This window comes from Haliotis rufescens, unplaced genomic scaffold (genome assembly GCF_023055435.1).
Source record: "Haliotis rufescens isolate VD_foot unplaced genomic scaffold, xgHalRufe1.0.p SCAF_3, whole genome shotgun sequence".
Classification (NCBI taxonomy): domain Eukaryota; kingdom Metazoa; phylum Mollusca; class Gastropoda; order Lepetellida; family Haliotidae; genus Haliotis; species Haliotis rufescens.
In genome coordinates, this window is record NW_025964001.1 from 25,456,670 (window position 1) to 25,479,790 (window position 23,121).

A 23,121-nucleotide genomic window follows, 5' to 3' on the forward strand; every position below is an offset into this window, starting at 1 on the left:
CGTTAACATCGTGACGTTATGTCACATGTGGTTATGCTAGGCTGTTACAGCACTCAATACTAAACAAAGAAAACCAACGCCATCGAACACCAGCTGTGCATGCAGATCCGTTGTCAAAGGACATAAAAAAATGTTTGTTGTTGAACGCCGCAGTCAACAATGTTCATCCGACATCACTGTGGCCTGTACATAATCGAATCAAGAATAAACCAAACAATAGTTGATATTCTGAGTAATGTCACGTCGCCGGGGAACAATGGCACGCAAATAATCGCCGAGCCAGAAATCCCGTCCCAATTTAGTCGCCTCCTACAAGAATAGGTTGCCTGGGACAAACCCTAACTAGGGTACCAACGGGACAACAGCGATATGGCCTAATCTACCCTTGACTGTAACCGTCAGTCACAGTAAATGTGCACTCGCATCTGGAGCTTATTTACAGGGTTTCTGAATGGTCATTGACGTTCGTTGCATACGTCTACCAAACACTACAGCATTTCTTTCACTCATGTCCTCCATGCCCTGTCAGATTGAAAGTTATGTTCGACATATTTCTATAATCCTATTCGAATCTATTCTGTCTGCAATTTAAAAACAAGGTAGGTAAACGTTTAAAGGTTACCCTATCAGTTAAAATGTCCTCGTTATACCGCCGTTTTAGGTCACATTCCTTCGTATGGGGAAATCGTTAGTGGTCAATAATGTTCAAATGTTCTGTATAAATACCGAGAACTAACACTGAAATCTAATGAATTGAACAAATTATGATGTCATCAAAAGAAGAAACATACATGCCAAAGTTTGACTCCCTCAAGCTGGCATTTTCAGAGGAGAAGGCGTTTACAGAGGCAAAATATGCATTTAAAGAGAATTTAAAAGGATAGTCTAATCAAAAACTTTTAAATAATGCAAATAAAAGCCAGAACTTGTATAAGTGCTCCTGCAGCACCAGCCTCATACGATTCATAAGTTGTTTGATCAGGGTTACAACACTCAAGGCAATTGAAAGTCAATTGTTCACCTGACAAAACACGGGAATTATGGTACAAGTCATATATTTTTCCAGCTTCGAACCAGTGTGTCCGTTAATAGTTAACGACACCGGCACCCTATACAGACATGAAAATATCAAACACAGATAAAAAATTTTTATCAGTATAAAGTTTCAATGTACAACAAAGTATAGTAAAATCTATGCATATACATTAACTATGATACACATGATAATAATTTTAACACATTATCACAATATTGACACAGACCAAATTGTTTAAGATACTTTAGGAGCAGATGCCCGCTTACATGGTAATTGTTTTTTCAGATTTTCTGCTTTTACATAAGAATCCCCTGCGACTGTGAAGTGCACACAATCAAGCAAAATATACTGCAATAGTACAATTTGTACAAAAACATATTTCTATGGGATGAATTCTGAAAAACATGCATCCATGTAATTTTCGTATCGCCACTGTCACGCTAATCACATTCACCTTACTTAGAACACTTAGACACACTCTTAGAATCCGCAATTAATCCAAAGTGTCAAAGTGAATAAATTATGCATCGACAACATCTGGCCTGACTTCGCGTTCAGTATTAAGTGACAAAACTAAGCGATCCCAAAAGAATCTTCTGGCATCCTCTTCGTCCCCCCAGGGGATGAAGGGATGCATCCTGACCAGGGCGTACACAGACTGAGTCATGTTGGCGACCTGCACCTCCTCCAGCAGGACCAGGATGATAGGATTCCTTTCCCCTTCCAGCTGTCTCTGGACAAACATCAGCTCGAACTGACACTGCTCATCTCTGGCCATGGCATTCGACAGAAGAATCAGGATGCTTTTACTAACATTCATATTGTTAACAACGTTATCGACGATAGGGATACCAGCCAAAGAGTCTCTGTCACGAATGTACAATCTGGAACCATGTGTTCCCTCTACTGTGGGAATGAGTTCGTTCTTGATCCATCTGATGTCCTCCAAACTATATATTACATAAGCATCGTATGTATTCTCTATGTTTTCAAGTCGTTGAAATTCCCCTCTCTGGTATCTTCTTCTGTACATGTAAAAACGAATGTGCCATCGATATCTATACGTAATAGACCCTGAGATGAGGACAAGGAAGACAATCCCACAGACTCCAAGCAGGGCAAAGATAGCAGGGAAAGGGAGAAGGCAAGGCTGTTCAGACAGATCTACTTTGGAGAGTATTCTTCCTCTCATTTCCCCAGGACTGGAACACACATACTTCTCCGGATAGTCTTTGAATTTGTGAGGTTCGGACTTTGTCCACTTGAGGAACCAGAGGAGTTCACAGTTACATGCAAATGGGTTGTGCATTAAATCAACCACTTGAAGCCTTTGTTGGACTTCGGAGGTAAACACTCGCTCGTCTATTTTGGCTAATCGGTTACTTGCCAGCCAAATATGGGTAAGATTCTTTAAAGGTGTCAGCGCACCTATGGGTAACTCATCAATGCCATTTCCATACAGTTTGAAGTATTGCAAGTTTTCTAAGTAAACTGAAACAAACGTTGGAAACGATTTGATTCCACAGCTTCCAAGGCCAATTCCTGTTAAAGATTTTAAGTGTCCAAACCAATCAATTAGGTCCTGGTTGGATGTGTTTGAAAATTTATTAAAGGAAACATCAACTGACTGTAGATTGGAGCATCCTTTGAATGCATCTTTGTGTACTTGTCTCTTGAAGTTTATACCACACGATGTTAAAGAAATGTATTCTATTTTGCTGTTATTGAAAGCATATTGGTCAATATAAAGGTTGCCTCCTCCGAGATTTCTTAGGATTATGTCAGTCAGTGCTGGCATTTCAGAGAATGAATTTGGCTTTATTTCCTGAATGTGGTTGTTGTTGACAGAAAAGACAGCCAAATTCTTTAAGCATTGAATGTAACGGCCCTCAAGTGGTTTGTATATATAGTTGTGGTCCAACTTCAGTGTTCCAAGGCCTGGGAAAAAGGACCCATTTGTCGTACAAAAATTAGGAAACGTTGAAATAACGTTATCCCTCAGATTCAACGCCAGTAACGATGGGGTGTACGCCAGATTTACTTCACGGATGGAATTGTGCGCCAAAGATAAATTCTGGATGTTGAAGAGGCCACTAAAATCGGTTTGTTTAAAACTTTTTAAGTCGTTTCTGTCTAGGTCTATGGACTTCATTGTATGACTATGTAACTGATGAAAGATGTGTGAATCATTCAACTTTAGTCGCACAAGCGATAACTTTACAAGAGGAAGATGGCTCAAAGTCGGGAATGTTCCAGCTAAAGACATTCCTGAGAAACTGTTGTCATCAAGATTCAACTCTGTTAAAGTACTTAGATGAATAAATGAGTCAGCTGACATGCTCCTTATCCTGTTTGATCTCAGAGTTAACCTTTTCAACTGAAGTGATTTAATATTCTTGAAAGTTTTTGAGGAAATGTTTGGAAGAAAATTGCCTGAGAAATCCACGTCAGTTATGAATTCTGGTAGCCTTGGAATATATGTCAGTTTCGTTCCGTGACCATTGCATGTTGCTTGTTTGGTGTGATTGTTACAGCTACACCAGCTGTCGCCACAGCTCCCGTGGTGTGCTGCTGATGTCAGCGTCACTAGCAGCAGGATGAGGAGAAATTGGCAGAAGGCTGTCATTTCAAGATGGCCACTGAAACATAGAAAAAGAAATTGTCGAGTAAGAAGTTTCATGAATTGCGTTTGAGATGATGTTTGGGAAATGGAATGAACAGTATTTCTGTTATATCGCGTGTTGGATTATTGTGGTAGGAAAGCCCGAAGTTATACAGGTAGTAGACGTTTAACAATTTGGTGAAACCCACGAGCACGGGTATGGTTCAGACAATCCCAGAAACATACTCGTGGTCAACCCGTGATCGACCCCACGATCATCCGGTTTCTGTCACGCAGTGATGCAAGTATGCACAGCTAATTACGGTGCTTTAGAAGTCTGGGTGGCCCAAGCGATGTATTACTGGGAAGACGACCAATGAGCTTCGAGGTAGTACTGATAAGGTGTCCCGAGTGAATGAATGGTGGAAGTCCCGACGTTTTGGCAGTAGACGGAGGAATATTTTTCTGTAATTATTGGTCTGAGTTTCGAGTTGGTTGCCTATAAATTAGAACGATAAAGAACAAACATTACATCATTGCACTGTATTATTCTGCTGACGTACCATTTAGCTGGAATGCTTCGGCGTTAAACAAATATCAACAACTATCAATGATTGTTTCTTCAGTCTCAGTGGTATGTGACTGGCCCATAGTAGACAACAGTGAGCAGTGACAAGTGGTTATAAAATAGTAATTTACATTACTATGTTACGGATCTATTGATTGTTTGTTTGTTTGTTTGTTTGTTTGCACCCAGCAATCTTCCAGCTATATGACGGTGGTCTGTAATTATTGACATCATGAGCATCGATCCACGCAATTGGGATCCATGACATGCATTAACAAAGTCAGCGAGCCTGACCACCCGTACCCGTTAGTCGCCCTTTACGGCATCATGGGTTGATGATGACCTATTCTACCCCAGATCTTCACGGGTCGATCTATTGATTGCTAAGGGTCACCACTTTGAAAGGTAATACGTCAAAGTGTGTGCATCTGTTGAAATAATCAAAGACAATATTGCGTAAAAAATACCGAAAACTAATTCAGTAACGCGTATGTGATCCGAGTGGCACGATCACAGACTGGCACCGTCACCTCCCAATAATTGTCTGGGTGGTTGCCAGGGGAGATTGCCTCAAAGTCGGTCCAAGAAAAGTCGGGCCGGGCCGGGCCAGCGGGTAATACTAAAAATGGATTGCAGACTAATAAAACGAAACGTGCATATCTAGACAGATCTCAAATGTCCAGAAACGGATAGTTTTGCTCATTTAATTGAGTTTGAATCAAAATGTATCTTCAGCAATGTAATAAACTGATAATTATAGCTACATACCGAGAGTTCATACCGAAAAGTCAGTGTCTTGACTGTGTCTTTACTTTGATGAGAAGGTTTCTCACCGACCTTAGCGTGCAGGGGTGTGATGTCCTGGGCAGGAATTCGAAATGACAGTGTTTTGACTACTCTTCTTTCATTAATTAACGTGTTTGGCATACCTAATTAACCTTTACTAATTCATGTTAAACCAACACAGGATGTTTTCTGCAAGTGGATATTCGCGAATGTCATAGGACTGACACGACACGTGTTAATAACTGTCAAAGCGCTTCTAAAATTACAACACATACTTTACATCTATAGACTAATTATAATATCATATCTACCTATATAACACTTTAGTGTCTCATATTGCAGTAGCAAACACGGTGCTCAAAAGTGAAGCCCTTTTCCCTCTACATTCTCCCTATCAGAAGTGTTTGGCTTGTGTTGGGTCCGACTTGGCCCGGGCGGTCAAAATCAACTTTAAACACACAGATGTATCTTCAAATGTGTTTACATCTATAGATTAGTGTTATATCTACCTATATACTACTTTATAATGTCACGGTACATCTTATTTAAACAAAACAAGGGGCTCAAAGTGAAGCATTTTTACTGTATTTTCTTAAGAAAATCTGTCAGAAGTGTTGGGTCCGACTTGGCCCGGGCGGTCAAAATCATCTTAAACCTCACAGATGTATCATAAATGGATTCACATCTATAGATTAGTATTATATCCACCTATATACCACTTTATAGTGTCTCAGATCGCTGTAATTAAAGAAAACAAGGTGCTCAAAGTGAAGCCCTTTTCCCTTTACATTCTCAACATAGTCTCTATCAGCAGTGTTTGGCTTGTGTTGGGTCCGACTTGGCCCGGGCGGTCAAAATCAACTTTAAACACACAGATGTATCTTCAAATGTGTTTACATCTATAGATTAGTGTCATATCTACCTATATGCCACTTTAGAATGTCACGGTACATCGTATTTAAAGAAAACAAGGTGCTCAAAGTAAAGCCCTTTTCCCTCTACATTCTCAACATAGTCTCTATCAGAAGTGTTTGGCTTGTGTTGGGTCCGACTTGGCCCGGGCGGTCAAAATCAACTTTAAACACACAGATGTATCTTCAAATGTGTTTACATCTATAGATTAGTGTTATATCTACCTATATACCACTTTATAATGTCACGGTACATCGTATTTAAAGAAAACAAGGGGCTCAAAGTGAAGCCCTTTTCCCTTTACATTCTCAAGTGTTTTGCTTGTGTTGGGTCCGACTTGGCCCGGGCGGTCAAAATCAACTTTAAACACACATACATATCTTCAAATGTGTTTAAACACACAGATGTGTCTTCAAATGTGTTTAAACACACAGATGTATCTTCAAATGTGTTTAAACACACAGATGTATCTTCAAATGTGTTTACCTCTATAGATTAGTGTTATATCTACCTATATACTACTTTATAATGTCACGGTACATCGTATTTAAACAAAACAAGGTGCTCAAAGTCAAGCATTTCTACTGTATTTTCTTAAGAAAATCTATGTCAGAAGTGTTGGGTCGGACTTGGCCCGGGCTGTCAAAATCAACTTAAACCTCACAGATGTATCATCAAATGGATTCACATCTATAGATTAGTATTATATCCACCTAAATACCGCTTTATAGTGTCTCAGATCGCTGTAATTAAAGAAAACAAGGTGCTCGAAGTGAAGCTCTTTTCCCTTTACATTCTCAACATAGTCTCTATCAGAAGTGTTTGGTTTGTGTTGGGTCCGACTTGGCCCGGGCGGTCAAAATCAACTTTAAACACACATATGTATCTTCAAATGTGTTTACATCTATAGATTAGTGTTATATCTACCTATATGCCACTTTAGAATGTCACGGTACATCGTATTTAAAGAAAACAAGGTGCTCAAAGTAAAGCCCTTTTCCCTCTACATTCTCAACATAGTCTCTATCAGAAGTGTTTGTCTTGTGTTGGGTCCGACTTGGCCCGGGCTGTCAAAATCAACTTTAAACACACAGATGTATCTTCAAATGTGTTTACATCTATAGATTAGTGTTATATCTACCTATATACCACTTTATAATGTCACGGTACATCGTATTTAAAGAAAACAAGGGGCTCAAAGTGAAGCCCTTTTCCCTTTACATTCTCAAGTGTTTTGCTTGTGTTGGGTCCGACTTGGCCCGGGCGGTCAAAATCAACTTTAAACACACATACATATCTTCAAATGTGTTTAAACACACAGATGTATCTTCAAATGTGTTTAAACACACAGATGTATCTTCAAATGTGTTTAAACACACAGATGTATCTTCAAATGTGTTTACCTCTATAGATTAGTGTTATATCTACCTATATACTACTTTATAATGTCACGGTACATCGTATTTAAACAAAACAAGGTGCTCAAAGTCAAGCATTTCTACTGTATTTTCTTAAGAAAATCTATGTCAGAAGTGTTGGGTCGGACTTGGCCCGGGCTGTCAAAATCAACTTAAACCTCACAGATGTATCATCAAATGGATTCACATCTATAGATTAGTATTATATCCACCTAAATACCACTTTTAAGTGTCTCAGATCGCTGTAATTAAAGAAAACAAGGTGGTCGAAGTGAAGCTCTTTTCCCTTTACATTCTCAACATAGTCTCTATCAGAAGTGTTTGTCTTGTGTTGGGTCCGACTTGGCCCGGGCGGTCAAAATCAACTTTAAACACACAGATGTATCTTCAAATGTGTTTACATCTATAGATTAGTGTTATATCTACCTATATGCCACTTTAGAATGTCACGGTACATCGTATTTAAAGAAAACAAGGTGCTCAAAGTAAAGCCCTTTTCCCTCTACATTCTCAACATAGTCTCTATCAGAAGTGTTTGTCTTGTGTTGGGTCCGACTTGGCCCGGGCGGTCAAAATCAACTTTAAACACAGAGATGTATCTTCAAATGTGTTTACATCTTTAGATTAGTGTTATATCTACCTATATACCACTTTATAATGTCACGGTACATCGTATTTAAAGAAAACAAGGGGCTCAAAGTGAAACCCTTTTCCCTTTACATTCTCAAGTGTTTTGCTTGTGTTGGGTCCGACTTGGCCCGGGCGGTCAAAATCAATTTTAAACACACATACGTATCTTCAAATGTGTTTAAACACACAGATGTATCTTCAAATGTGTTTAAACACACAGATGTATCTTCAAATGTGTTTAAACACACAGATGTATCTTCAAATGTGTTTACCTCTATAGATTAGTGTTATATCTACCTATATACTACTTTATAATGTCACGGTACATCGTATTTAAACAAAACAAGGTGCTCAAAGTCAAGCATTTCTACTGTATTTTCTTAAGAAAATCTATGTCAGAAGTGTTGGGTCGGACTTGGCCCGGGCTGTCAAAATCAACTTAAACCTCACAGATGTATCATCAAATGGATTCACATCTATAGATTAGTATTATATCCACCTAAATACAACTTTATAGTGTCTCAGATCGCTGTAATTAAAGAAAACAAGGTGCTCGAAGTGAAGCTCTTTTCCCTTTACATTTTAACAAAGTCTCTATCAGAAGTGTTTGTCTTGTGTTGGGTCCGACTTGGCCCGGGCGGTCAAAATCAACTTTAAACACACATACGTATCTTTAAATGTGTTTACATCTATAGATTAGTGTTATATCTACCTATATACTACTTTATAATGTCACGGTACATCGTATTTAAAGAAAACAAGGTGCTCAAAGTCAAGCATTTCTACTGTATTTTCTTAAGAAAATCTATGTCAGAAGTGTTCGGTCCGACTTGGCCCGGGCTGTCAAAATCAACTTTAAACACACCAGATGTATCTTCAATTGTGTATACATCTATAGATTAGTGTTATATCTACCTATATACACTTTATAATGTCACAGTTTATCGCATTTAAAGAAAACCATGAGTTCAAAGTGAAGCCCTTTTCCCTCTACATTCTCAACATGACTAGTATTATATCTACCTATATAACACTTAATAATGTTGCACGATAACTCAAAGAAAACTGGTCTGTTAAAGTCGAGCACTTTCACTGTATCTTCTCAAGAAAATTTCACCAAATGTGTTGGAGTGACGTATACTCTTTAAAGTGAAGCCCTTTTTTCATGGTATGTGTCTGGTCGGAAAATCCCTTGCTTTTACCTAATCCGTCGTGGGTTTTTTCAAGGATCATACTCACAGGGTAACACTTGGAGAAGGTAAGGTGAGACACTTTGCATTTCAGGATAAACCTCTCCCTCAACCCTGCTTAATGCTTCTATTATCTATGAGTGTGTTTAGGAATACAGGATTATCTGAGACAGTTGTAATCTGTCATACCGCGAGAATACGTGCTGCATCTCCGATAAGCTCGTTCTGTGAAAACACACTTCTCCTGAACCTGACTTGGGCCACTCAGTATTATTGTCGTGATGGTTAAAAGACGCCATAAATTAAAGTTCTCTATATATCTAGCAACTTTGGTTATATAAGCAACCCCTCAAGCCCCCTCTTGGGATGCACACACCACTAACGCACCTTTCGGAAACACATTAAATGGCCTGGACGGGCCTGTGTGCGAAATACGCATCAGTCGGAAAGCGCACGTTAAATCTCCAAAGTAAGTAAGTAAGTAAGTAAGTAACTTTGTTTTACAGTCGTGATGTTTAAGATTATTAACCACCCGGGACAAGTCGATCCGACAGGTTGAATGATACGCAGGATGCAAAAGGAGGTAAGCGCAAGTACGGTACAGAAACTGAAGTAAGTTGGGCTCTCTTAGTTTTCTGTATGCTTACACATCATCACGTCATACTGGATTTAATTTAGTTTCTTATTCTAATACTGCTTATCTTTGTCAGTGGCCAGTGAAAGTATCACAAGGGAAAATTCCAATATATAAAAAATATTCAATTTGTATATATGGTATATGTTATATCCAAAAATATACAATTTTGTATATATGGTATATCCAAAAATATACAATTTTGTATATATGGATAGATTTTACCACTGCTTTACTCAGTTCCTTTTTACTGGGTTCTCACAATATGAGGTTGATATTGAAAATATTACTAATAATACCGGACAGTATTATTGCATGTGACAAATATACTTTAAAACTATGTTCATTATGACAACTATATTTGGAGTGTTATGAAATAATTGGCATTTATTCATCTTGACAGCATTTTACATAATAAAGAAATAGAAGATTTCAGCAGACTTTTGTAACTGTTAGATATATATTACGTCCGCCTACTGTTTACAAATAAGATGATCTATACATACAAGTAGTTCAGAGTAGTTTTAAACAGTGACGGTAAAATAAATTTATCGTGAATAGCGGCAAATATGAATATATACAATTTAATATATATGTTTCTGTTATGTCATGGTATGTTGATTCTGAATCTAAAATATTGCTTGATATTGTTTGCCAAACAGTTGTATGCACTGTCCATCGTGATACTTCTACTTAAGTATATAAAAAAAGATGTTTGTTAAGACATGCGTTCATTGTAAACAACGCCGTGTTTTCGTTTGCTGGTTAGCTTTTACAGGTCAAAAGCAAAGTTAATCGCATTACTTTCGTGACGCATTTTAGGCCTGTCATACAGTTCCTGAAACAAATATATCCAATACAGCCGATGCAAGTCAATCATATTTGGCAAGACTAGATTACTGCAGTTATATATTTTATCAATATAATCAAACAATTGTTTTTATTTTTGTAAAATATGTTCATTTCAGAAACTAGATGTTAGTCTAGCCAGCGGTCGAAACTCGCATTAATTTGGTTACACGTTTCATGATTTACAGTATTCGTGAAGAATATGTAACAATTAGCCACAATTAGAGCCTTTGATAGGAGTAGAGGGAATGATAAGCATAGACTTGCTAAGTATTTTATGATATTCATGATAGCATAAAAGAAACTTTGATTCATGTTTGTAGTACACCCCAGAAAGAGGGATAACACAAGTGATATATTAAGATTACATACAACTTATACATACTTACGTGTATAAACTACTATCAAACAGTGAGGATAACAGGTGTTTGCATAGAGGTGAGCGTATCCTGCACCACCGGTGGAACAAACACAAAGGCAAGTTAGTTGTTAAACCCGATTAGCACAAGTCAAAACAGAGAATTTCATCGGACATAACTCCATTTGCTACTTCTGTGGTAGTCACCAATCAACCCATTTATACTTCCAAAAATAGCTTTAACCCTTTTAAAGCTTTTGAGAAATTCAACAGTATGGGTTTGGTCTGACAAAGCAAGAAGCACAAATGGGGCATGTTTCGGCCAATGATTAGAGTAATCTTGCAAGTCTAAGGGTCCAACAGGAGTTATTTCTGCGACATGCTATTTCAAAACCCAAAATTCAGAGGGATATATATGAAAAGAAAAATTGTAATAATACAAATATAAATTCCTTCCAGGTGAAGGCTATCACTTGAAATCAAATTAACAAAGCAGATTTTATTCAATGACACATGTCCTGGGGTAGAAGTTCATCTCTGTCACCATGCTATGGTATTTCTGGAAAGGAAAGTTAACTTACAAAGTTGTAATATACGTGAAAGGCTTAATGTTGCTGATTAAGCGCAAAGATATAAACTCTAACTGACTGCTCAGTAACATTCATGTAATATTAGTAATATTCAAATAAGTGTACTTGTTCTAGGCGTGTGTGACGTGGATACATATATCTAAGCGTATAAAAGAAACGTCAACAAACTTGTAACTATGTATAAAATAATAAATAAGCCATGTCCTTCATATGTAACTGATCTTATACCACCAGCTGTGTCACAGAAGGTCAGTTATAATCTCAGAAACCGCCATGATTTTGTAGTTCCATTTGCACGGACATCTACGTTTAAAAGGTCTTATATTATAGATACATTAGGCCAATGGAATAATCTATCATCAGAAATCAGGGATAGTCCGTCAATATCTTTATTTTAAAGCTGTCGCATCTGAGCAGCCTACATCACCACCTATGCACTATAATTGCGGTGAGAGATCTACAAACATATTGCACACTAGATTGAAACACAATTGTAGCACACTAAATTCCAACCTGTTTCGTGTTGATTATCTGATACTATTTCCTGTAAATGCGGAGCTCCTTGTGAAAATTCATTCCATTTCCTATTCCAATGTACCTTATATGATGATATTAGGGAGACATTACTGACAGCTATCGATAATCTTGTAGGAGAAAAAACTCTAAATAGTATTCTTTTTTGTGATCCAAACTTAGATGTTTTCCTGAATACAAAAATATTCTTGTCTGTACACAAATTTATTGAAACGACTAACAGATTCAGTAGCTAGCATAGTATTGATTCCAAACTGTTAATCATTAATATTGTTAAATCTATATACAACACTAACATGTAAAAATTAGCATATGAATGAGATGCACACTGTCTTCACTTTCCAGCACATTGTGCATATCCTTCATATGAGCACTGTATATAAATTTATATTGCGCACTATGTTTCCACGATGTGATGCTTCAACTGTAAATTGTTTATTTTCATTATGCAATATTGTGTATAACTGTATATAGGGAGAAGGTGGTAATAAGTGCTGCACTTGTGCCCAATCCCTTTGTCTTTTTGGACAATACAAAATGTTTAATAATAATAATAAGCAACCAATGTATTATGATCAGGGTCCATTGGTATCCCTTCAGCAAGTGCGAATCAGGTCCTAACACATCTGTTTTGTCATGTATCACGCGCTTTACAGTCGAACCTCGCTTATCCGGACAATTGCTTTTTCTAAAATGTTGTCCGGATAAACGAGTTTCTGGATATCTGAATACCTCGTTATCTGACCAGAAGTCCTTCCCCTACCTCAATTCTACCGAGGCATATGTGAAATGAATGGCAAAAATATTATTTATGAAGGATCGACCAATTACTAATAAAATACATTGTGCTGTACAGACCTACGCAGCATGCTGTGACAGCGCACTGCATTATTGAAACGGCTGAAGAAATGCATATGTAGCCCAGTTTAGACTTTGCACTTGATACGACGGCGAGGTTGGGGCAACCTGACACACATGAGCATTAATAGCCATGTTTACCTGTACTAGTTGAGAGCCAAGGTTGAAGTCATTCATGTGTGAAAAATGTTGTCGAGGCATCTGTACATCTTTCTTTGTCGAATTGCATTATTAAAGTACATCAAGATGAGACATCATATACATTCATATATATTTGTTGAGCACGAAACCTTGAAGTGTAGCCAGGACATTTCCAAGAAACTAAGGGCGGCCATGTAGCTTCAATATCTTATAAATTATATCACTGAACATAGGTCAAGGTGTATTCAGTAAACAAAGATCTGAAGGGCTGAAGAGTTCATGAAGCTAAACAATGTCCAAGTGACTTAAGCACAAAAATACGCGAACACTTCTGACCTAGAATTTCTTAAGAAAATACAGTAAATATGCTTCACTTTGAGCACCTTGTTTTCTTTAAATACGATGTCCCGTGACATAATAAAGTGGTATTCAGGTAGATATAATACTAATCTAAACATATGAATCCATTTGATGATACATCTGAGGGGTTTAAATTGATTTTGACGGTCCGGGCCAAGTCGGACCCAACACAAGACAAACACTTCTTAAAAGAGACTATGTTGAGAATGTAGAGGGAAAGGGGCTTCACTTTGAGCCCCTTGTTTTCTTTAAGTACAGCGATCTTAGACACTATAAAGTGGTATTTAGGTAGATATAACACTAATCTAAAGATGTGAATCCATTTGATGATACATCTGTGAGGTTTAAGTTGATTTTGACAGCCCGGGCCAAGTCGGACCTAACACAAGACAAACACTTCTGATAGAGACTATGTTGAGAATATAAAGGGAAAAGGGCTTCACTTTGAGCCCCTTCTTTTCTTTAATTTCAGCGATCTGAGACACTATAAAGTGGTATTTAGGTAGATATAATACTAATCTAAAGATGTGAATCCATTTGATGATACATCTGTGAGGTTAAAGTTGATTTTGACAGCCCGGGCCAAGTCGGACCCAACACTTCTGACATGGATTTTCTTAAGAAAATACAGTAAAAATGCTTCACTTTGAGTACCTTGTTTTCTTTAAATACGATGTACCGTGACATAATAAAGTGGTATTTAGGTGAGATAATACTAATCTAAAGATGTGAATCCATTTGATGATACATCTGTGAGGTTTAAGTTGAATTTGACAGCCCGGGCCAAGTCGGACCGAACACTTCTGACAGAGATTTTATTAAGAAAATACAGTGAAAATGCTTCACTTTGAGCCCCTTGTTTTCTTTAAATACGATGTACCGAGACCACAAAAGTGGTATATAGGTAGATATAACACTAATCTATAGATGTAAACACATTTGAAGATACATCTGTGTGTTGAAAGTTGATTTTGACAGCCCGGGCCAAGTCGGACCCAACAAAAGACAAACACTTCTGATAGAGACTATGTTGAGAATGTAGAGGGAAAAGGGCTCCACTTTGAGCACCTTGTTTTCTTTAAGTACGATGTACCGTGACATAATAAAGTAGTATTTAGGTAGATATAACACTAATCTATAGGTGTAAACACATTTAAAGATACATCTGTGTGTTGAAAGTTGATTTTGACAGCCCGGGCCAAGTCGGACCCAACAAAAGACAAACACTTCTGATAGAGACTATGTTGAGAATGTAGAGGGAAAAGGGCTCCACTTTGAGCACCTTGTTTTCTTTAAGTACGATGTACCGTGACATAATAAAGTAGTATTTAGGTAGATATAACACTAATCTATAGGTGTAAACACATTTAAAGATAGATCTGTGTGTTTAAAGTTGATTTTGACCGCCCGGGCCAAGTCGGACCCAACACAAGTCATACACTTCTGATAGAGACTATGTTGAGAATGTAAAGGGAAAAGGGCTTCACTTTGAGCCCCTTGGTTTCTTTAAGTACAGCGATCTGAGACACTATAATGTGGTATTTAGGTAGATATAATACTAATCTAAAGATGTGAATCCATTTGATGATACATTTGTGAGGTTTAAGTTGATTTTGACAGCCCGGGCCAAGTCGGACCCAACACTTCTGACATGGATTTTCTTAAGAAAATACAGTAAAAATGCTTCACTTTGAGTATCTTGTTTTCTTTAAATACGATGTACCGTGACATTATAAAGTAGTATATAGGTAGATATAACACTAATCTATAGATGTAAACAAATTTGAAGATACATATCTGTGTTTAAAGTTGATTTTGACCGCCCGGGCCAAGTCGGACCCAACACAAGCAAAACACTTCTGATAGAGACTATGTTGAGAATGTAAAGGGAAAAGGGCTTCACTTTGAGCCCCTTGTTTTCTTTAAGTACAGCGATCTTAGACACTATAAAGTGTTATTTAGGTAGATATAATACTAATCTAAAGATGTGAATCCATTTGATGATACATCTGTGAGTTGAAAGTTGATTTTGACAGCCCGGGCCAAGTCGGACCGAACACCTGTTTGACTGTTGAGAGTATAGGGAGAAGAGGTCTGCTTTAAATACGACGATCAGTGACATTATAAAGTGGTATTTACTTAAATATTGAACGTTCCTATAAATATAAACACTATGCTCACAGATGGAAATTTGTATCATGATAGCTAGAAGTATTTGATACGTTTCAAATCTTACTTCGTTTAACGATTGCTCTTTTACATGTTCCCAAGATCAGCGACGCTTACAGACTGCTCCACTTTCTGGTTGTCAAGCGATTTACTCCGAATTACTTATTTATGGTGCACTTTGGTGATTGTTCATTAATGTCATGTGTGTATGTTGCATCAATTATATGTAGGTATGATCGCCGATAATGAAGTAATTAGCCAGTAACACTTTGGCCCGTCTTGGCCCGGCCCGGCCCGACTTTTAGGCAATGCCCCAGGGGAAGATAGTTCCGCTCCTGAGTACAAGCCTTGCCGAGTTCCTTCAGAGTTGCCGGAAGGACAGGGCGTCAGGAGCGGGCGATCTGAGGCTGGTTCGATGGGGTTGAGGCCTGGTGACCGGGCTGGCCACTCCATGTATATACAGTTGTCTCTTGCTGTAAGTAGGCACCAACGTCCCTGGCACGATAAGGTCGTGCGTTATCGTCCAGGAGGATGAAGTCCGGTCCGACTGCACCAGCAGAAGGACTCCCGTACACATCCAGAATGACATCCATGTGGCGCACGCCTGTCATCGTGCCAGGACATGAAGATCGGCTCTTCCAGCTCTACTGATCCCACCCGATATCATGATTGAACCCGTCCATGGACGTCATTAAATAGCATTACAAAATGGAAAAAGGATCAGCAAACAGGCCAAAAAGGCCTATATTAATGCTTCTCCTAATATTGTACATTATACATGCAGATTGTAATGAAGTCTATAGAGCAGACATTAATGAGTAACACAACATGAAATAAAATGGAAAGCAAGATACCAAATGCATTTTATATTCTTAAGTTGACACAAAACTTACGTAAAGCGGTTTGTTTCAATGATGTAATTGTGAACTGATTTTATAATGTATTCATTGTCTGAGGAAGATGAATCTTCATTGCCGTGGAGTATAGTATGTATGCTGAGCTGGTTAACAAAAAAGTATTTATCAATTCTAAACTTGGCATAGCGTGGACAAGATAAAAAGTGGGAAGCATCTTCTCTATGTAGGCCACATGGACAGATGGGATTATCAATCAGAAATCTGTCATTAAATGTAATTTTAAATCACTACAACCTAGCCTAAGTCTAGATAAAATCACCTGACATTGCCGCTGGTCATAACTAGCAAAAGATGTAAAATTTGCAGTAAGCTTAGTTTCTCTAGAAATTAATTGCTTAAACCGAGATAAGGAATCTACATTTCTAATATTAATATCAAGTGCATTCCAAGCTTGTATAACAGATGGTAAAAAAGATCGATTATACTGGGATAAGCGTCCTGCACTGGTCTGGAAGTCATTAGAAGTACGAAGGTTATATCCAGTTATGCTGGATATATTAGGTGGGACCCATAAAGATAGATATTTAGGAGTTAGCCCATTGACCATTTTGTAAAATATACATAATTTATGGTAATGTCGTCTGTCGGACAGTGAGCATAAACCCGTTTCCCTATAAAGTTTTTTGTGACTGGTTCCTCGTACTGCTCCACATATTGTTCGTAGAGTATCCAAGTGTAAATTTTCTAATAGTTTTACTTGTTCATCATTACAATTATCCCAAATATTATCACAATAATCAAAAATAGGTAAAATAAAAGATTTGTACATGGTTTCGAGCGTTCTTCGGTTTAGACGGTATTTCAGGCTACGCAAACAATTAATTAATGGGCTCACTTTACGTACAACATATTCAATGTGTTTCCCATTTTCCATCTTCCTGGAATACAAGTCCTAGATGTTTATGATCACTTACTTCAGGTATAGGAATATCATTCATTCGCAGAGGTAATTTAGGACTAGGATTAATTTTAGTAGAAAATAACATGGCTTCCGTTTTGGAAGGACTAAATTTCACCTGCCATTTACTTACCCAGTTTGTTATACATTCTAAATCACTATTCAATATAGCGGCTGTGGATTCAGGATCTTCAATAATTAGAAATAAAGATGTATCATCAGCAAAAAGTTTAATATTACTCGTTATCCCATGAGTCAGATCATTAATATAAATAAGGAATGACAGAGGTCCTAAAACTGAGCCCTGTGGCACTCCGGCTAGAACAGGTTTATAATTTGACATATAGCCATTAATTACTGCAGACTGTTGTCTATTACAAAGATAACTTCCAAACCAGTCCAGAAGATTATCCCCTATCCCTGTTGACTTTAATTTAACTAATAAGCCTTCATGACAGACACGATCAAACGCCTTACTTATATCACAAAATATGGCGCGAACTTCCTTTCCATCATTCAAGGCTTTGGAGATCACGTGATATAATTCAGTTAACTGATAAACAGTTGAATCTCCAGGTTTGAATCCCGATTGTGAAGTGGTTATGATATCATTATCCAAGTAAAAATTGTAGACATGCTTAAATACACATTTTTCAAATACCTTAGAAAGAGAAGTTGTCAGGGCAACTGGTCTATAATTATTACAATCATGAACACTACCTTTTTTATGGATTGGAACAATAAGAGATTTTTTCCATTGACAAGGAAAAGAGGAAAGTCGTAGCGATAAATTGAACAGTAAAGTAATGGAAGCACATAGAGGTAAAGCTAATTTTTTTAAAAGCTTATTACCAATATTATCTGGACCTTTAGCTTTGGTAGTATTTAGACTTAATAAAATATCATGGACTTCTTTTTCAGACAAGAGCAAGTCGTTAAGTGTATTTACCGGCTCATGTAAGTTATTAGTTTCCTTCTCGGGTTCTTCAACTTGGGCTTGTTGAATAAAGAAGTCATTAAAAGCCTCAGCAATATCACTGGGATGACTAACAACGTTCCCATTAATCATAATAGGAGGGGATTGTGTATTTGAGTTTCTATTATGCTGTATAAATTTTTTAACTAAGCGCCACCATGATTTAGTACCACATTCTGAATTAATAGTATCATCTAATTTCAAATCATAAGCGCGCTTAGCTTTCCTAACTTCAGTAATAACTTTGTTCCGTGCTAATCTGAAGCGCTCCCAATCAGTCTGTAAATTTCTTCTTTTAGCAGTTCTATGCAATCGATTTCTATTCCTCATCAGCTTACGCAAGTGGCCATTCATCCAAGAACAATCCCCTGGTCGTACAACCACTTCTTTTCGGGGTATGTACAGATCCAGCAACTGTAATAATTTTGAAGTAAATAGTGAAATAGACATGTCAATATCAGTGTGGTCAATAATATTTCCCCAATCAGTGGCAGCAATACAATCACTTAGGCCATCGTAGTCAGCATGGTTATAATCATATATAATTCGTATATGTATATGTGTGTGTGTTTGTGTGTGTATGTGTGTGCGCGTGTGTGTGCGTGTGTGTGTGTGTGTATGTATGTGTGTGTACCAATGTAGGTGGAGAGTTTGCTGCTTGGATGCGTCGGTGGTCAGTTGCGTGGAGATTCACTCAAAAACAGTACAATCAGAATGAGGAAATAACTACAAACTTACATTTTGCATGTCATGTCTGTTCCAAGTAACCACTACTCCATATCCACCATTCCAATGATAGCAACACGTCCTTTCAGAATGTACTGTAACACTGGTATAAAACTGTGGCTAATTCTGGGGCACAGTGAAGGTGCGGGCTGTGTAGAGACAGGGTGGGACTATTGAGATCAATATACGCGACGTACTGTTTTACTCGAGCGTCGTGACATCTGTCCCGGGGGAGCGTGCGGAGAGCAGTGATCATTTGACTGGATCGCATGCAAGCAGGTCACCAGCATGAGTCACAGTCGTGTTGGGCGCTTACATCAGATAAGGTCCCATTGTATATATTGAACCGTATTTCAAGTGCACCTCCACCCTTTGGTTTTGAAAATTCTGTGTCCAGCGCTTGCAATTAGTTTTGTTAATCATCTTAGTGATCATGTTAGGTTGCGGGTGGCCTCCATGGATCACAGCTGTGATATAAGTGAAATACTGTTCAAAGAAGCTTTGTTCAATTCTCAGAATGAAGACATTACTTTACTTTCGTGGCTTCGTTTTCTTTAACGTACGAGAAACGTTTGAAATGTACTGCGACTAACAAGGAAGACTATAACACACCCATAATAGTTTGCGTGTATTACGTACAACGCTTTCCATACTAACAGGCAGCATTTGAACCAAACTTGACAGCAAAGCTCTGCATGCTGACAAGGTATTTTTAGTCTGTTGGCTGTCATCAAGTAAATATATCTCCAGCTAAAAAGGATAACTACAGTAGCCAGCCATGCGGACATAGTGTCAACTTTAGGGCTGAAGTTCACCCCCTGACACTATTAAGAGGTGGATAGCGGAGTTCCAGAAGGGACATGAGTGAGTGAGTGAGTATGGTTTTACGCCGCTTTTAGCAATATTCCAGCAATATCACGGCGGGGGACACCAGAAATAGGCTTCACACATTGTACCCATGTCGGGAATTGAACCCGGGTCTTCGGCGTGGCGAGCGAACGCTTTAACCACTAGGCTACCAGACCGCCCCAGAAGGGACATGAGAGCCTCGAAGATGATCCAAGAACAGGAAGACCATCAATTGGCACCACTCAAGAAAATGTTGATAAAATACGATTCACCACACGACTCACCATAGTAGGCATAGTAGGCATCATTCAGGAGAGTTGGTTGGTTGGTTGGTTGTTTAACGCCGCACTCAGCAATATTCCAGCTATATGACGGCGGTCAGTAAATAATCGAGTCTGGACCAGACACTTCAGTGAATAATATCATTAGCATCGATCCAGGCAATTGTGATCGATGACATGCATCAACCCAGTCAGCGAGCCTGACCACCCGATCCCGTTTGTCGCCTCTTACAACAAGCACAGTCGCCTTTTACTGCAAGCATGGGTTGCTGAAGACCTATTCTACCCCGGATCTTCACGGGTCCATTCAGGAGAGAGTGGAAACCATTCTAAGGAATGATTTGGGCATGACAAGGATGTCAACACGCTGAGTTCCCAGGCTTCTGGCTTCTGGTGCTTCAGAAACACACACTGATTTTCAGAGATCCATTCATATATCTCGCGCCGCTATTTTGCTTTTTGCCCCCAATGGAATCTGTTCGGCGAATAATGGAGACTGGTGATTCTCTGGCGTTGACATTTTATAATATCATAGACTAGTGTGCCCCTGTAAAGGGAGTCGTATTCAGCAAGACTCATTCCAAGGAATGATTTGGGCATGACAAGGATGTCAACATGCTGAGTTCCCAGGCTTCTGGCTTCTGGTGCTTCAGAAACACACACTGATTTTCAGAGATCCATTCATATATCTCGCGCCGCTATTTTGCTTTTTGCCCCCAATGGAATCTGTTCGGCGAATAATCGAGACTGGTGATTCTCTAGCACTGAAACTTTATAATATCATAGACTAGTGTGCCCATGTAAAGGGAGTCGTATTCAGCGAGACTTTATCAACACACTTCACTGAATAGCTACAAGTATACGTTTTTATAAAACGCAAATTTGATGCAGTGATCGGATGAATTGTATCTGAAACTATTAATTTATCAGAAATAATATATTCCAGTGTCGAGTTACTTTAGCTTGAACCTTTTCCATATGTCCATATATATATGCACGTACAGCAGCACTTTGAACGGAATTAATCGAACAGTGACAGTTCAACAACATGCCAAGATTATCAGAAGTGCAAAGAAACAACGTCATAGGCCGCTTGCAGGCAGAGGAATCCCGATCAGCTGTAGCCATGGTTTTCGATGTAGCGCCCATCACCATCGGGACGACCAAGAGTAACCGCCACTGTCCAAGACCGCTACATCCGACTGCGCCACCTACGTGAAAGGACGACCACAGCCACCCCACCCCACCCGCATCCCAAATCCCCGGACTGCGCAGAATCTCCGACAAAACCGTTTAAGAGCAGCAGGTCTACGAGCAAGACGTCCTGTCGACGTATCATATTGAGTCGACAACGTCGTCAACAACCACTGCATTGGCGTCGTCAATACAGGGTATGGCCTCAATTGCGATGGAGAGATGTTTGGTTCAGCGACGACTCAAGATTTCTCCTCCGTCGAGGGGATGGAAGAGCACGGGTCTACAGACGTCGGGAAGAACGTTAAGCCGGAAACTGCGAACAGGAAGTTGACACAACAACAACGTTAATGTTCTCCCCTGGCCCTCCAGATCCCCGGATTTGAACCCGATAGAGCACCTGTGGGATGAATTGGATAGACGTTTACGACGTCAACCACAGCCCCAGACGTTGCAGCAGTTTTAAAATATACCAAAAGTCCAGATATTCGTGCTTGTCAAAACTCCTTTATCCACACAAGATCTTTGGCCGTTCAACGGCTCTTCAGGTGAAATGAAAACTTTAACTTACATTGTTGTCGTAGGCGACGCACAACAGTAGTATTTGTGGCGTCATAATGCCTATGCTGTAACAGTGACAATAGAGGGAAAAGTGAAACGTAGTCCTAGGTCAACGTTATGTTCTTGACGTCATAAAGCTGATTTATAAACCTACACATAAAAACATTTACTTTTGACAAAATAACCCAATCTTAGATAAGGTAATTATCCCCGGTCACGAGAAATGCCAATTGCTATATATCCTTGACATCCTCAGAGGCAGGGTGAACGATACAGAGTTATTTTCCATAGTCTTTGTCAGGTTATCTTGGGAGGATTCATGGGGATTCCCCCTCGCTGTTGACGCTGTCCTCCCTTGTTGGGTCGCGGATCAACATCGGGTGATTACGCGGGATAATTAAAACGGCGCCGGCTTGACGACTGAGAGATGGAGTGTTGTTTCCTTTTAAACCCCATTTCACCTCATCCACCTCATCGTACTAGCTTCTAAATGCCACTTGAAGAAGTTATACGCAGTAGATTGAATAGTCGTAGTGTTCCTTGTTTAGTCATATATAGAGGCAACTATACACAGTATGTATAGCCATATTAGTATTGGTACTGTTCCTTGTTTAATCATATAAGTCAAACGTGGTGACACCAAAAGAGTTTTTACATTTAACGCTTCCCCACTGAGTGTACATTAAAACGTGACTGCAACGAAAGCCTTCATCACAATAGCGATTAGTTCCAGATCAGTGCAATCAGAATACAAACTAACGACTACAAACTTACGTTTTCCATGTCATGTCTGTTCCGAGCGACTGCCTCATACCTTCTCACCTCCCTACCGGAATATCTACAGCGTCTCTGCGTTGATATCAACGCTTCCTTACAGAATCCACGTTATCACCACACAGTAGCTGTGACTGATTCTGGTGCACAGTGCGTGCGCACGTTATGTAGCTCTCACACGAAACAGGACGTGGATGTTGAAAACCTTATATGTGTTACGGACAATGGCGATCAACACAGTTACCTCTGTTGGACTATGGCAGCTTAAAGGTTAGGTGAAATGGGGTTTAAAATTGCGTTTATACTTTTG

General features: G+C 38.9%; 1 protein-coding gene across 3 annotated transcripts; it reads right to left on the reverse strand.

Annotated features, from left to right (window-relative positions):
* Positions 1-1,133: 1,133 nt before the first annotated feature.
* Positions 1,134-22,961, reverse strand: LOC124144608 (toll-like receptor 3). Of its 3 annotated transcripts, none has more exons than XM_046514106.2 (2): positions 22,812-22,961; positions 1,134-3,675 (listed from the first exon to the last, which is right to left on the reverse strand). In XM_046514106.2, the coding sequence occupies exons 1-2, from the start codon at positions 22,847-22,849 to the stop codon at positions 1,557-1,559; spliced, it is 2,157 nt and encodes a 718-aa protein (XP_046370062.2). In that variant the 5' UTR covers positions 22,850-22,961; the 3' UTR covers positions 1,134-1,556. The 3 variants fall into 3 exon arrangements, with proteins under 3 accessions (XP_046370062.2, XP_048259909.1, XP_046370056.2); XM_048403952.1 differs by lacking the exon at positions 22,812-22,961 and adding an exon at positions 19,350-19,563; XM_046514100.2 differs by lacking the exon at positions 22,812-22,961 and adding an exon at positions 19,165-19,563.
* Between the last annotated feature and the right edge of the window lie 160 nt (positions 22,962-23,121).